This window comes from Heterocephalus glaber, unplaced genomic scaffold (assembly GCF_053883595.1).
Source record: "Heterocephalus glaber isolate CG9 unplaced genomic scaffold, H.glaber_assembly_v1.0 deba00000594, whole genome shotgun sequence".
NCBI lineage: Eukaryota > Metazoa > Chordata > Mammalia > Rodentia > Bathyergidae > Heterocephalus > Heterocephalus glaber.
Genome location: NW_028258151.1, coordinates 33688324 through 33704672, shown reverse-complemented (window position 1 = coordinate 33704672; position 16349 = coordinate 33688324). Strand labels below are relative to the sequence as shown.

The 16349-nt window shown below is 41.8% G+C and overlaps 1 protein-coding gene across 10 annotated transcripts in view; it reads left to right on the top strand.

Annotated features, from left to right (window-relative positions):
* Window positions 1-16349, top strand: part of Ambra1 (autophagy and beclin 1 regulator 1) — a 193281-nt gene that overhangs the window by 18005 nt on the left and 158927 nt on the right. For all 10 annotated transcript variants that reach the window (XM_087205049.1, XM_004851920.4, XM_004851919.4 and 7 more), the window contains exons 2-6: window positions 11482-11735; window positions 12100-12158; window positions 12708-12891; window positions 14701-14873; window positions 16142-16208. In XM_087205049.1, coding sequence (XP_087061175.1) covers window positions 11601-11735; window positions 12100-12158; window positions 12708-12891; window positions 14701-14873; window positions 16142-16208 — 618 coding nt within the window. In that variant the 5' untranslated portion in view covers window positions 11482-11600. The remainder of the gene's footprint in view (window positions 1-11481; window positions 11736-12099; window positions 12159-12707; window positions 12892-14700; window positions 14874-16141; window positions 16209-16349) is intronic.

The window sequence follows — 16349 nt, the reverse complement described above, 5'->3', positions numbered from 1 at the left end:
CCTCAGTCCCCATTCCTGGAGTCAAGCTGTTTTGGACTCAGGGGAAGTTCTTCCATTCAGAGTCGCTCCTTTTACTTGCAAATAGAAAATCTCTTGCCATTTTTGTGTATTCAAGGGTAGATTTCCTGGTCTTAGTGACTCTTTTGATAGCTCCACGGCAAAAAATTTGGCTTCAGTTTCTTGGTTCAGTGGCTTCCTCCTTGTTTTATCTTGAGTTTTCTGGAGTTTTTGTGTTCTTGGCACACTATTTCTCCTAGAATAATTTCTAGATAAAATTTCATTTCTTTTTTCTTCATTTTTCTGAGGAAAGTGGGAGTAAGGAAGATCATCAGTCTCAGATGTGGGCCTTACAGATTGCTATTTCCAGTTTGGATTGCACTATGTTTTGAACACAAGGTTTCCTGTGTTTTAGACATTAGGAGACATCATTTTGAGTTACTTTGGGAAGCTGTAGTAGGCAGAGTCTGTAACAGAAAAGCTGGTGCTTCACCCTGCACCTTTATTATAACTAATTAGAATTTATTAAATTTTTGTCTTTGAAGAATGTTATTGAGTTGTTAGCCTGTTTGTGAAATACCCTCTAGGGAATCTGCCTTAGGCTGAGTTATATGTAAAATTGCTAGGGTGTGTGTAGCATTGAGGTATAAAAATAAGAAAGAGGTTGCCTAGCTGTGTGTGGTGTGGTGCATGCCTGTAGTCCCAGCAGTCAGGAGGCTGAGGCAGGAGGATCACAATTTTGAGCCTAGATTGGGTAATATAAGGATTTAGACCCTGTCAGAAAAAGTAAAAATAGAAACTGTGAATGATGGTGCATCCCTGTAATCCCAGCAGTCAGGAGGCTGAGGCAGGAGGATCACTGCAAATTTGAACTATATGGTGAGATTCTGTCTTCAAAAAAAAATTAGCTGGGCATGGTGGCACATTGCCTGTAATCCCAGCACTTGGGAGTCTGAGGCAGGGGTATTGCTGCAAGTTCAAGGACAGCCTGGGCAACATAGTGAGTTCAAGATCAGGCTGAACTATAGGCCCTGTATCCAAAAAAAAGAGCAATTATGTATAAGAAAAGGGCTGGGGATATAGCTCAGTGTGGGGGCTGTGGTTTCAGTCCCCAGTACTACAAAAACCAAACAAAATAGATAAAACAAGAAATGATAATGATACACTATTTCTCAAAATTCTGTGGGTTATAAATTGGACAGGGGTCGTCTGGACCCTTTCTTGTACCCTATGTGGCATCATTTGAGGGTCATCCTCATTTGTCTGCTTCTCAGCTGGTGGTTGGATTGCGCTAAAAGTCAGGAGGGTTTCACTCAGCTGTCTGCATTTTGATCATCTTCTGTGTGGCCTCCCTCTGGCCGGGCCTTGGTGTCTTAGCATCCCACCCTGTGTGGTTCTTTCCTCCAGGACATCCTGAATTTCCTCACAAACCTGTGGCTGGCTCCCAGGAGTGAAAGTGGAACTTAGCTGCAGGCCTCAAACTAGCACAACATTCCTTCTGTTGCATTCTGTGGCCAGCGAGTCACAGGGTCAGCTCAGTTTCAAGGGAAGTGAAACGTGTTCTGAGCTCTAGATGGATACAGAGCAGCACATGAGTGAGAGTAATAAGAATTGGGGCTGGGAGTATGGCTTGGTGGTAGAGTACGACTTAACATGGTCAAGGCCTTGGGTTCAGTCCTCAGCACAAAGAAAGAAACTGGAAAAGAAGAAGAAGAAAAAAACGGGTGATGAAGTGATGACGACTTTGGGGTAGCGCCTACCATTGGCAGATAAGCTGACCGTATAGAGAACCCTTACTCAGTTCCCACTCTGGCAGTGTCAGGAGTCCAGGAGTGTAGGGTCAGTCACGTGGGTTAGAAGGGCATGGCATGAGACTGTACGTGAAGAGTTTTCTATTCTCTGCTATATTTATATCATGTTTGATGAAGGATTTGCACAGTCACAATGTGTTGGTTATATTTTTAAGATTTATGTTCTATTCCAGTTGTCAGATGAAACTAAACTTATTGTGCCATCTACCTGTCTCAGCTTCTTGTTTTTTTATTTTGGTACCGGGGATTGAACTTGGGACCTTGCACTTCCAAGGCAGGCGACGGAACCACTGAGCTAAATCCCCAGCCCTGTCTCAGCTTCTTGATGGATAATTTTTCTTATTTTTATGGAGTTGGTATAGTAAATGCAGAGTTGCTCAAGTTCATGATATATTCTTACTTTGTACCCATTGATTGCAGAGATATTTCTGGTCAAAAGTTTTGTTTTGTTTTTAAGCCAGGGTGCCACAGTGCAGTTCAGGCTGGCATTGAAGTTAATATGTAGCCCAGGGTGGCCTCAAATTCACCTTGATCCTCCTGTCTCAGCTTCCTGACTGCTGGGATTACAGGCATGCGCCACCATGCCCAGCTGTGTGGTCAAAAGTTTTGAAACCTCCTTTTTGCTCAAAAACTATGTAAATAAAATCCAGAAAGGAGTAAGAGTGATTTCTTTCTGTATTTCATTGTTCCTCAGTATCATTCTTTAATTTATTGTGTCTGCTTTTCTTGACCACTGAGGAAAAGAACATTAAATAGAAAGCAGACTTCTAGTTGATAAATTGTAAGCAGTGGAACGTAATTGAGACCCTAATACATGTGAGACTAGTACATGAAATAGGAGAGGGACAGTTGCAGGAGATTTTATCTCTCTGTAGTAATTAGGTATCTAGACTCTGGAGCCAAACTGCCTGGACTGGAATTTTGAATTAACTGCTAACTGACTGATTCTCTCAGGGTCACTTACTTGGGTGGCTAGGAGGATTGTGAGTGAGTTAATTTATATAAAATGCTAAGAGCAGTCCCTGGTGCTGTGACAGCATTAGCTATTATTTTATTTTATTTTATTTTTTTGTACTGGAGATTGAACTCGGGTCCTTGTGCTTGCACAGCAGGCGGTGAAACCACTGAGCTAAATCCCCAGCCCCATTAGCTATTATTTTAAACACTAATTCATGGTTTTAGTAAAAAAATGACAAAATATTGACAGACAGTGTGGTGTCCAGTGATTCCTGACTCTTGTCATATTCAAAGAATTGGATGGAGACAACCGATGTACATAACGGGTTAACATTCATAGAGAAAATGAGAGAAAGAGAAAAAAGAGAAGGAGAGGAAAAGAAGCTACATCCTGCCTGGAGGAAGGGCCACTGCAAGAACAAGAGAGCAGGGGTAAGGAGGCCCAAGGGCCCCTGTCTTTTATATCTTCCTTTGATGTCAGATCTGGGCCGTTCCAGGCAGGGCTCCAAAGCTGCTCTGTGCATGCATCTGAGCTGTGATTTGATAGTTCTCCATGATTGACAGGTCACTCACAGTTGCCATGCCCTAATCTACCTCATTTCCCCTGTGAGATGTAAATCCTCATAATTCTTTATGAGTTGTTGAGGGAGTGGAGGTCTCTGTCTTCATATAGCCACTTCCTGCTGAAAGGGGCTGTAGGCCCTACCTACTGGGGATTGTGTATTCTCTGGCTACCTTAGGATGTTATGGCTCACTAGCAAGGAGGGAAACCTGTCAGAAGACAATGAGAAAAAAGTTAATGTCTATATATGAAGAAGTGTTGAGCTCCCTGTTTAACGGATGAGAGCTTAGTGAACTTGTCAGGCGACTGTGGAGGCAAATATGGATGCTAGATAGGCTACCAATGCCTGTTTATGATGACTCTACTTATCTGTACTTGAAGCCCAACTGAGTCTTGCTCTTTTGAAGAGGAGCCTCAGATATTTCACAGGTTCACAGGAATCTTAGTCCTGTGAAAATTTGATCATTTACCATGTAGCATTTTTATAGCTCGTCACTGTGTCCCTCGAGGAAGGAGCAGAACGGTTCTTCAGGAACTGGGAATAAGGCTAGGGTCTTGAGGGATCTGAAGGGCTGCTCTTGTCTCCCTATCACCCTTTTAATTTTCCGAAGAGACTTTAAACATGTCCCTTTGGTGTCCCTTGCAATGAATGACAGCAACCTGCCTGGGAAGGTAGACTACTTCTAGGAGTTGTATTTAGCAAGCCCTACCCCCTTTTAGATTATTGTATGGTTGTGTAGCACCGGAAAGGCATGTTTGTCAACATTTGACCTTCAAATTGACATGTCGGAACAGATATAAAGATGCTCTGACTAGTGTCCCCTCAGCTCCAATTATGGCCATAGATCTAGAGGAGAGTTGTTTTTTAGAGAAGAAAGCTAAAACTGAGTAATTGAATTTGTTTGTTCATGACATCCAGGGTCACCCAGGGAGGGAACCTAGATGTCTGTGGATAGGGGCATTGTAGGTTGCCCCACCCCCCTTTGGTCCTCTCTATCAGCGGGAGATGGGGGAGTGGGACAGTCACTCCAGTGTCATGAAGCAGGCACATCAGCCACCTAACACATGGTACAGTTGCAATTCTTCTCTTCTCCTTTTCTTCAACAGATGTTCTGTTTCAATAAATGTTAAACTGTTACATTCATCACTTATGTCCATCCCTTTTTTTTTTTTTTTTTTTAAGTCAGGGTCTTACTATTTAGTTCAGGCTGGCCTCTTGAACTCATTATGTAGCCCAGGCTGGCCTCAAACTTATGGTGCTCTTCCTGCCTCAGCCTTCTGAGTACTGGAATTACAGGCATGTGCCACCATGCCTGGCTCCATCTAATTCTTTGATCGAGACAAGAGCCTGGAACTTCTGGACACTACACTGTCCATGAACAGGGTTGGGGTTATGGTTCAGTGGTAGAGCACTTGCTAAACTCTTGTCTACCATGGGCCAGGATCAATCCCCAGATGCAAAAGTGACAGTGGTAAGAGGTTTAATCTAAAATGGTTTGGGGACCCCCTACAGTGATATCTCATTTTACATAGAAGAATTTGTTGTAAATTTAATTTGATTATTTTCAGAGTTTTGTGGCCTAAATATTTTATTTTTAGAAATTAAAATTTTTGTTTTATTATCATTTTAATTATAATTTTTCATTACAGAACAGAGCTGTTATTGTACTACAAGCATTGGAATTATGTAATAGTGAGCAGTTTTTGTTGAATCTTTCCATCCTCATGGTAACCTTAAAATGTACACACTTTTGGGAGCCGGGGATTTAGTGGTTCCGCTGCCTGCCTCGAAAGTGCAAGGTCCAGAGTTTGATCCCCTGTACTGGAAAAAAAAAAAGTACACACTTTTGGTAGTCACATTTTATGATGAGGCAGTGGAGGTACAGAGAGATTCGGTAGCTATTCCAAGAAGTCAGGCAACATTCATATACCAAGAAAATGATGGAGCTGACATTTGTTTTGTTTAAGGTGTTGGGGATTGAATTTGGGGCCTGACATGCTAGGCAAGTGCTCTGTCACTGCGCTGTATCTTTGGCCCTGGAGCTGGGATTTAATCAGTAAGTCTGATTGCAGGGCCCATATATATAACTATATTGTCTAATTTAGAAATTATGGATAAGAAAAATAAAACATTATTTATAACCTTTCCATGTTGATTTAGCCACAGTTAGCACTTTGGTGTATCCTAAAATATTCATGAGTGGTCTACACACAGTAGAAACACAGTTTATGTCATAATTGGGGATTTTCTGCTTCCAGGTATGTGAGAATGTGTTACTTCTCTACAGTTCAGATTTGTAATGCTTTGCTCAAAAATCTCTTTCTTCTAAGTTCAATCTGAGAGCCAGGGAGGAGCTCTGTGGAGACTGGTATGGTCAATGGCTACAGTGCTTACTTTGGACTTGGGTTCTGTATGGGTTCTATATTTGAAGTGTCCTGCAGTGCCCTGTAGGAAGGTTTTATGAATGAAAACAAAACTGCCAATTATGGAAAACCCCATGTGTAGAAAACTACTTACATGGAGTTTCTAGAGTACTGAACCACTGCTAGGCTTAATTAAGGGCCTGACACTTTGTAGTTAATTTTCCAGTTGTTGCCAGGACTTTACTTTTACAAATGAATATAGATTTAGTATTTAAAAGACTTTTTTTCTTTCAGTACTTGGGACCGAACTTAGCTATATTCCTAACTCTAGGATTTATTATTTTTAAAGAGTTAAATACATGTTTGGGTTAAATCCTACATATTATGGAATATGTCAGTAGTAGATGGCTGATTTGATTTTTAGAGTTTGCCTTCATGAATATCTTTTTTTTTTTGATACTGGGGATCGAACTTGGGTCCTTGCACTTGCGCAGCAGGCAGCGAAACCACTGAGCTAAATCCCTGGCCCCTTTCATGAACATCTTAGAGTGGAGCAGAGATGCAGTTACTCAAATGAGGGAACTGGATCCCCATTTTAACAAACCTTTGTGGATATAATGGTTTTCTGAATTACTAGGTTGCAGAATAGCTCTATGCTGTTTGTTCTGTGTTTTGTTTTGTTTTTATTTTGTATTGTTCTTGGTGCTGGGGATCTAACCCAATGCTTCATTAGCATGTCATCTACCACTGAGCTGTGGCCCTATCCAGCTCTGGTACTGTTTGATTCACTTCACTTATGTAGAGGTAGCCCAAATCACATTAAATTATTTTTGCCATTCAAGCATGTTTTATTTACCCCCTGAGTATTTCCCTTGTTTTCTGGTAACCATTGTTGAAATGTTTCTTAAAAATTTGCTACTTTGGGAGCTGGGGATTTAGCTCAGTGGTTCCGCTGCCTGCCCCGCAAGCGCAAGGACCTGAGTTCAATCCCTGGTACCAAAAAAAAAAAAAAATTGCTACTTTGGGGAATCATGGCATCTCTGGTCTCTGGGGTTTTAGTTGGTTGGCCCTATTGTTTGGTGAGGAGAACCATAGTGAACCCCAAAGAGGATTCAGTAATAATGACAATAGCAGCAATGATATTAACACTTTCAAACCCCCATCCCAACCCCAGTACTGGAGATTAAACCTAGGGCATTTGTAATGGGCTATACCTCCTACCTTTGTTATTTTTGAGACAGGGTCTCTCTAAGTCATTGAGTTGCTTAGGCTGGGTGTCTTAGCTTCCCTGAGCACTGGGATGACAGGTGTGTACCACCATGCCCCACTCCATGGTCCTGTCCTGTCCTGTCCCATCCTGTCCCATCTCCTCCTCTCCTGTGTACTCTGCCACTGAGAGACATCTCCAGCTCAGGTCTTTTCTTGCTTGAGCCTTCTAACAACCCCATAGAAGAGATACTGTAATTCTGGTTTTAGAGAGGAGCAAACCAAGTCTCAGAGATTTTTAAGTAATTTTCCCAAAGTCATATAGGAAGAAAATGGATTAAAAATGCTGCTATAAGATGATCAAATTGCAAGAGGAACCTGTAAATCTTAGTTCTCACTGGGTTGTAGCATTAAGTGATTTTTATGGGTAGTTATTAAGTATAATTATGTTTTAAATTAAGTGGTAAAAATCTGTCAAAAGTAATTTTTTTCTCTGTTTTGGAATTATCAGTCATGTTATTGTGTGTGTGTGTGTGTGTGTGTGTCTGTGTGTGTTGGAATATTGGTAGTTATCTCTTGTACATATATCCCAGTCATGGCCTTTTGTTCCTGTTTCTCTAAGGTTTTTTTCAGGGATTGAGAATTAATTTGTAGGACTTGGTAATGGCATCACAGACTATTCTTGGAAGCCTTTGTCTTAATCTGGTTTACTTTAAGGGACAGATTGGGCTTCTTATTCATTAATTCATTTAAAAAAATTTGGGGGGGGGGCTGGGGATTTAGCTCAGTGGTTCTGCCACCTGCCTGGGCAAGGGCAAGGTCGAGAGTTGAATTCCCAGTACCAAAAAAAAAAAAAAATTTTTTTTGGCTGAGTGTAGTGGCACATGCCTGTAATCCCAGCACTCAGGAGGCTGAGGCAGGAGGATCACTGTGAGTTCAAGGCCATCTTGGGCTACCAGCCTGAACTGCATAGTAAGACCCTGTCTCACACCAGAAAAAGACCTTATTATTTTTGTGTTTTTGAGACAAGGTCTGCCTACATAATTCAGACTTGGCTTGAACTCACTGTGTAGCCCAGGCTGGCCTTGATCCTCCACCTCCTGATTGCTGGGATTATAGGCATGTGCCACCATGCCTTGCTTCTTCTGTTTTGGAAAGAGGAATAAAAAACACACTTGATTGGCACTTTTTCTCAGCCACAGGCCTGACTTTTTTTTGACTTAGCTCTTTTAGTTTGTAGGGAACACGGTAAAAATCCCTCTCAGGGGACTGTAAGAGCATTATCAGGAGAGAAGTCCCTTGTCCTTTTAAAGCAACTGCAAATATTTGTCTTCAGACAAAGACTATCCTGTTTTTTTAGTCCCTTTGAGTTCTGCCCATCAATCAGACTTTCTCTTGTTTCAGATTTTAGTGTTTAGGTCTGTGGAAATTGATAAACATGCTCCTTGGTAATCCTGAGCTTTAGTTTTTTAGTTTTGTTTTTGTTTTTGCACCAGGGATGGAACTCACAACCTTGCTCTTTTGAGGCAGGCGCTGTGCCACTGAGCTAAACCCCTGGCTTGTTTTTTAATTATTTTGATACAGATTTTTGCAGCTGCTTTTTTTTTTCTTTTGGTTCCTATAGGGAGTTAAGATTGCATCAGTGTTCTGAACCATACAGTGTTTGTGACCTGTATTTTCTTCTTGACTTGCAGGCGGTCAGAAGGTTATTTGTTTTCTTTAAGAACAGGACTGCTAGCCAGGTGTGGTGGTGCACACCTGTAATACCAACGCTCTGGAAGGCTGAGGCAGGAGGGGTCACAAGTTCAAGCTCAACCTGAGCAATTTAGTGACTTAGTGAGACCCTGACTCAAAATAAAAAAAACTGTAAAAAGGACTGAGGATGTAGCTCAGCATGAAGGCTCTTGGTTTAAAAACCTAGTACTGCTTCTTCCCCATGGGACCACTGCTGTTTCCAACACTTACTGTAAGATTATGAGTGGTTTAGATCCAGGGGCAATGGCACATAAGTCCAACTACTTGATGGGCTGAGGCAAGAGGATCACTTGAACCTAGGAGTTTGAAACCAGCCAGGGCAACATCGTCTCAAAAGATTTTAAATGATACTTTTATGTTACACTGTTAGGACAAAAGACCCTAAAAATGCTTCTTGTGAAGTTCTCTATTTTAGGTAAAGGAATTACAGACTTGAACTAATAGGAACTGTATTTCTTGCACCTTCCTGCTTAGTAATTATTCATTTATGTAGCAATTTGACTGAAGGACAACCTGAGCAGGTTTCATATCCAGACTTTTGATCCTAAACTATGAATTTAGGGTTACCGAGGACAGTATTTCCTTCCATTATTTATCCATAGCCTATGGAGGAGGTTGACATACAGCTCCATGTTGACATTCCCTCTCTCCCTCCTTCCCTGGGATTGAATGCATAGCCTTCCTGCTGAGCTGTATCTCCAGTTTTTTTATTTTTTACTTTGAGAGGAGGTCTCACTAGGTCACTAAGTTGCCCAGGCTGGATCTGAATTTATGATTCTCTTGTCTCAGCCTCCCATAATGCTGGGATTACAGGAATACCACCATGCCTGGCTGACTTTTTTTTTTTGGTACCGGGGATCGAACTTGGGTCCTTGAGCTTGCGCAGCAGGCGGTGAAACCACTGAGCTAAATTCCCGGCCCGTGACATTTTAACTGTGTATATATTTATATTGTTCAGTAATGAATGATGAGCAGCTAGGGTTGTGGCTCAGTGGTAGAGCATGTGCTTAAGCATCAAAACATCTTTAGTGGGCTGGCGATTTAGCTCAGTGGTTTTGCCGCCTGCTACGCAAGCGCAAGGACCTGAGCTCGATCCCCGTTACCGCCCCCCCCATCTCTAGTATCAAAACAAGATGAAACAGAACAAAAAAAGAGTGATGGGAGCTACATCATGAATATCATGAGGCTATAGCCTAAAATTCGTTTCTTTGATATTTGATAGGGACTAGGAATTTGGGAGTTTCTTACTGTAGAATCTTCCTGACTTTTTATGTTTTAAAAAAGAAAAGTTCTTCAGTACAAGCTATAAATATTTTTCCTTCTGTCTGTATTTGGATGCATCTGGTTGTGTACTTTTTAGATTGCAGACTTTTAAGAAATGTAAAGAGCCAGTTGTTCCAATTTTTGCAATAAGCAGTTATTTTAATATTTAAGAAGAAAAAAGGAAAAATAGAAAAATGACTTTAAAAATTATTAAATCACCTATACCTCCCTCCATCTTTTTATTTCCTTTCCTTTTTCTTTTTGGTACTGAGGATTGAACTCGGGTCCTTGCGCTTGCGCAGCAGGCGGCGAAACCACTCAGCTAAATCTCCGGCCCTTCCTTTTCTTTTTCAAAAGATCTATCTCCCTTTTTTCTATTATCTATCTTTTATTTTGTTCTTTATTTACATTTTATGTTTCTTGCATAAGAGAAACTGTGATATTTAAACTTGTCTGACTTATTTCACTTAATATTATGGTCTCAAGGTACATCCAGTTTCCTACAAATGACTCAGGTTGATCCTTTTTATAAAAAAGTTTTTCCTTCTTTATGGCAGAGTAGTACTTCATTGTGTATACATACCACATTTTCTTTATTCATCTGTTGATGGACATATAGGCTATTTCCAAGATTTAGTACTTTTTTGTTATAATTTTCCCCCAAGGTTTTTTGTTCTTGTTTTTATGATTCTGGGGATTGAACCCCAGGCCTCATGGCAAGCACTCTACCACTAAGCTATATCTTCAGACCCTTCCTCCAAGACCCCCTGCCCCCCATGAGGTCTTGCTGTATAGTCTAAGCCATCTTTGAACTCACTATATGGCCCACGCAGGCTTTGAAATTGTAATCTTCCTATCTCATGCCCAAGTGCTGGGGTTACAGGCAGCTGCTACGCCTGTCCTAAGATTTTAAAAATTACTATTTTTACAGTTCCAGGGATCAAACTCAGGACCTTGCACTTGTGAGGCAGGCATGGTGCCACTGAGCTAAATCCCTGGCCCCAAAATTATTATTTTTAATAATCATGGTAATGCTGTGTTCCCCAGGCTGGCCACAAAGTCCTAGGCTCAAGCAATTCACCTGCTTCAGCCTGTCTTGTAGGTGAACTACAGGCTCACACTACTGTGCCTGGCTTTCCAAGATACAGTATTTTAAAAGTTTCTTGTCTCTCCTTCCCTCTTTTTCTCTCCCTTCCATTTTTTGTGGTTCTGGGGATGAACCCAGGGCCTCTAGCCTGCTAGGAAGCACTCTACCCTGGGCTACACCCCTCCGCATGTTTTAGACCCTTTTATTAGGGACAAAGCTTCTTCCTTCCTAATGAAAGAATAACAACTGAATAACTGCTTAAGAGAGTGGTGTGTTCTTGAGATGTGCGCTTGATAGTGTTACGGAGGCTATGAGAGGATGAATTAAATTTTAAAGAAAACTTCTGAAAGACCTTTTCTGAGTAAGTGTCATTAAGTAGGAAAAGACAACTTTCCTCTTTGAACTGCAATTGTATTTGCAGGGGGAAGCGTCTCTGGTTGAGGAATAAGCATTCTCTGACATGATTTTCCATTCCATAGATTTCCATGAGGACAACTGACAAGGACCTGAATGGCCTCATTTTAGCTGCTTCAGTGTGTGGAGCTTTTCCTTGCTCCCTTGTGTTTTGTGTCTGGGGTGACACTGGCCACTGAGCACCATGAAGGTTGTCCCAGAGAAGAATGCTGTCCGGATACTCTGGGGCCGGGAGCGGGGCACTCGGGCCATGGGAGCCCAGCGTCTCCTGCAGGAGCTGGTGGAGGATAAAACCCGCTGGATGAAATGGGAAGGCAAGGTGAGAGATGTGGCTGTTTTTGATGAAGGATTTGTAGGGCTAACAGTAAGATGGGCTCTTAGGATGGGGCAGAGAATTAAAGTCTAATTTATCTTATGTAGGAGAATTGATATATCTGACTTGGGGGGTTGGTTTACAAATTTGAAAGACTTTAAGGGCTAGAATTCCTTCAGAGCTAGACCTTTTTCCTGAAGATAATTTAGATTTATCTCCTTCAGTTTGCAACCTGATCATTGTCTCCAATTTTTTAGCTGGTAACTGTGAATGCTAATCTAGAATGGTTCATGTGCTTTTCAGCTGGGCAAGCCACAGTTTATAAATAATGTGTTATAACTTTTTTTTGTTTGTTTTTTTTGTCTCCCAGAGAGTAGAACTGCCTGATAGTCCACGCTCTACCTTCTTACTGGCCTTCAGCCCAGACAGGTACCTAGTACTTATCTGTAATTTAACCTTAAGATTTGTGATAGCATTGCTTCCTGTGTCTTTTGCCTGGCCTGATCTTCAGGTTACTCCCCAGAGGCTCTCTGAAGTGCTGTATGAACAGAGCTTTGCCAGTGTATCTGAAAAGGAAAGAAAGTAGATGAGCAGTGCTAACAGAAAAGTAGTGAGAGTAAAGTGAATAGAAAAGGAGTCCATGAACAGCAGAGATCAGAATGTGGAAAGTTTCTCAGCAATAGTCCTTTGCCTGAGTGATACAGGCAGTGATACAATGACACAGTGACTTTCCTAGCTGGAAAAACTGCCTCTGAAGGTGGTGTGTGTCATTTGGGGACAGTGTAGGAAAGCCAGAAGCTTTTAAAGATCAGACTGATTCTTTTGAATGTAGATATGCTGCATTAGTGCACAAGGCTTAGTTAGTTTCTTTCATGCTGGAATAGGGAAAAGTATCAATTTTCTGTGTTGTCCAAAGCAGATAAAGTTTGTTATAATCCCATGTGCCTCTTGATTCATTCCTAATCTTTGATTCCCTAGGACTCTCTTGGCCTCCACCCATGTAAATCATAATATCTACATTACGGAGGTGAAGACGGGCAAGTGCATTCATTCTCTGATTGGACACCGCCGAACTCCCTGGTGTGTCACTTTCCATCCCACCATCTCAGGCCTTATTGCTTCTGGCTGCCTAGATGGGGAGGTTAGGATTTGGGATTTACATGTAAGTATTCTTTGCTTAACTGCCTTTTTCTTTGGTATTCTGAATACAGACACATATTTGCCATTGGCTTCTTAATCCTGGAAGAGAAACTAGCCAGGTTCTGAATACTTCAGCTGAGTATGTAGTAGTTATTACCTAATCAGTAGAAATTGGTTCATAATCTTTCATTCTAAAATGAACAATCAGCATTGAGGTGTGGTGGTACACACCAGTAATCCCAGCACTTGGGAGGCTGAGGCAGGAGGATCACTGAGTTTGAGGCCAGTCTGGGCTACATAGTGAATTCAAAGGCAGCCTGAATTATATGGTGAGACCCTGTCTCAAAAAAACTGAAAAAAAGAAAAGAAAAAAAGCACTCTTATTATTCCACCTGTCCATTGTGACATACTACAGGAGGCTCTGAGATGCATTCAGGATGGATTCTGTTGTCTTAGAGCCAAGATTGTGCTATACTCTGACTGTGATTATCAAAGCAAGATGCCCCCTGTCTTGTTGACTGGCTAGTGCTTTGTTGTGCACCATGTTGTGCACAAAGCTTGAGGGTTTTTTGTTTTTTAGGGGTTTTGGTGGGGGGGAGGGGCAAGGTGGCCTAGAACTCATGACCCTCCCACTTCTGCCTCCCGAGTGATGGTACTACAGTCTTGCTCTCCTATGCCTGGCTCTACCTTGGAGTTTTTGTAGGCTTCAGAAGCAGGAACTAAAGGAATACGTGTTTGTAGGCTGTAAATGACTTGAACTGAGCTAAGAGTAATATTTATTTATTTTTTTTGGTACCAGGGATTGAACTCAGGACCTTGCGCTTGCAATGAGAGTAATATTTGTCTGATAAATTAGTAGAACAGCCAGATTACTGATCTTGTACATTGTTTTTATGGAGGACTATTTGTTTGTTTGTTTATTTAATTATTTATTTATTTGGGTACTAGAGATTCAACCCAGGGCCTTCACACTGAGCTATTTTTCCAACTCTAGTTTTGTTTTATTTTATTTATTTATTTATTTATGAGTACCAGGGATCGAACTCAGGACCTTGTGTTTAGAAGGCAGCCACTGAGCTAAATCCCTGGCCCTTGAAGTTTTTTTTTAAATTTTGAGACAGGGTCCTGCTAAGTCACTAAATTGCCCAGACTAGGCTTGAACTTGGGATCTTCCTGCCTCAGCCTCCACGTTGCTGGGATTATTACAGGTCTGTACCACCACACCTGGCTTACAGAGACATATTTAAAGTAAGCCTTATGAGTAGTCATTTTATTTTATCTATTTAAATTTTTTGAAGACACTGGCAACTGAATCTGGGACTTTTATACTGCACTAGATCCCTGGCCTTTTTTTTTTGGTACTGGGAATCGAACTTGGGTCCTTGCGCTTGCAAGGCAGGTGGTGGAACCACTGAGCTAAGTCCCCGGCCCTGGCCTTTTTTGTTTTGAGACATGATCTTGCTGCATTGCTCAGGTGGAACTTGAATTTGTCTCAGCCTCCCAGGTGCTGGAATTACATGCATATACCATTGCACCTGGATTTTATTGTATGTATGTATGTATTTATTTTTGCAGTACTTGGGATTGAACTCAGCTCGTGATGAGCTATATATCTAGCCCTTTTTTATTTTTAGACAGGCTACAGCTTAGTTGCCCAGGACGGCCTTGATCTTGAATGTTCCTGTTTCAGCCTCCTGAGTAGTTAGGATTATAGTTCTGCAATACCATGCCTGGCTTCATTTTATCTTTAATGAAGTGTTCTTGAAGTTAACTGTCAGCCGTCTCTTGGCAGTTTGTAACCTCAGAATGTTTGGGATTGGTTCATTTTCAGGGTGGCAGTGAAAGCTGGTTTACAGATAGCAACAATGCCATTGCTTCCCTGGCTTTCCATCCTACGGCCCAGCTCCTGCTAATTGCTACTGCCAATGAGATCCACTTCTGGGACTGGAGTCGACGAGAGCCCTTTGCTGTGGTGAAGACAGCGAGTGAGATGGAGCGGGTCCGGTGAGTGCCGTGCCCCACCAGCCCTGGCATGACAGAGAACGTTGCACAGGTGTTAGCCCCCTCAGGGCAGCTATCAGGGCAGGTTGCTAGCCCATGGCTCCTCTTTTTTTTAAAGCCTACTTTTTAATTTTTTTGGTACCGGGGCTCAAACTCGGGACCTTCCACTCTGGAGGCAGGCGGCAGAACCACTGAGTGAAATCTCCGGCCCTAAAGCCTACTTTTTGATCTGGTGAATAGTCAGCTAGGAAGAGGTTCATTTTGTTCATTTCACTTGTCCTTTCCTGGCCTCATCTTCTGTTCTCTATAGATCTGGGTCAGTAGCATCTTTTCTTAGGTTCAAAGCCATCAGTGTTTAGGATTTCCCTTTTCTCTTTTGGTACCTGGGATTGAACTTGGGACCTTGCGCTTGCGAGGCAGGCGGCGGCACCACTGAGCTAAATCCCTGGTCCGAACCTTGCACTTTCTACGCAGGTGGGGGAACCACTGAGCTAAATCCGGGCCCCTAGGATTTCCCATTTTTGAGGAAACCTGAAAGAAGTTCAGGAGTTATTTTAGATAGCTTTGTGATTGCTCATCCTTGGTTCTCTGTGTTATCAAGCTGAAAGATAAGAGATGTAAGCATGCATCAGGTCTGCTCCTGAATTTTTTAGCTCTCAAGGTCAGAACATCCATAATAGGCGGAGCATATAGTGGTAGAAGCTCAGTTGGTAGAAGACTTTTCTAGCATGCAGGAAAGCCTGGGTTAGAAAAACAAAACCAAACCCCAAACCAAAAACAACAACAAGAAGCACCCATTGCCTGAATTAAAGTTGATATGTTGTCTTTTTTGATTTTGGTGTTTTAGCTGGATATAGTTTTAGCTATTGTCACTTGATGTTTGAGACTGTTATTGTTACCAGAGTGCATGGCTCTTACCAGTGTGCTGCAATGTGAGGGAAGAACTGAGCCATTGTAAGGGCTGGAAGCATCTCTGCTTTACTATGAGGATGGGCTCTTAGAAATGGGCAAATGTATGTTTAACGTAGCTGCTTTCTTGGATGCAAACTTAGGTGTCTCTCAAATAGGAAATTGTTATTTTTTTATGATATATATTCCTTTATTCTGGCAAGAAGTATCAAGCTCATTTTGATCTCTTAGAAAGTTTTGAAAACATGAAGTGGATGCCAGGCAATCCCACAGTTAGCAGTAACCATTGCTGTAAATGTGAACAGTTTTCTTCTCAGTTAACATAATCTCTCTGTGTGTCTCTGTGTCTTCTGTGATTTCAGTCTGGTGAGATTTGATCCACTTGGACACTACTTACTCACAGCAATCGTTAACCCCTCTAATCAGCAGGTAAGAGTCCGGAAGTTCCAACTGCATCTCAACCGTGAGTTATTTTCTAAACTAGAGCTCTAATTCTGATTATATTGGATTTGATTTTTGTTTGTTTGTTTGTCTTTTGGTACCGGGGATCGAACTTGGGTCCTTGCACTT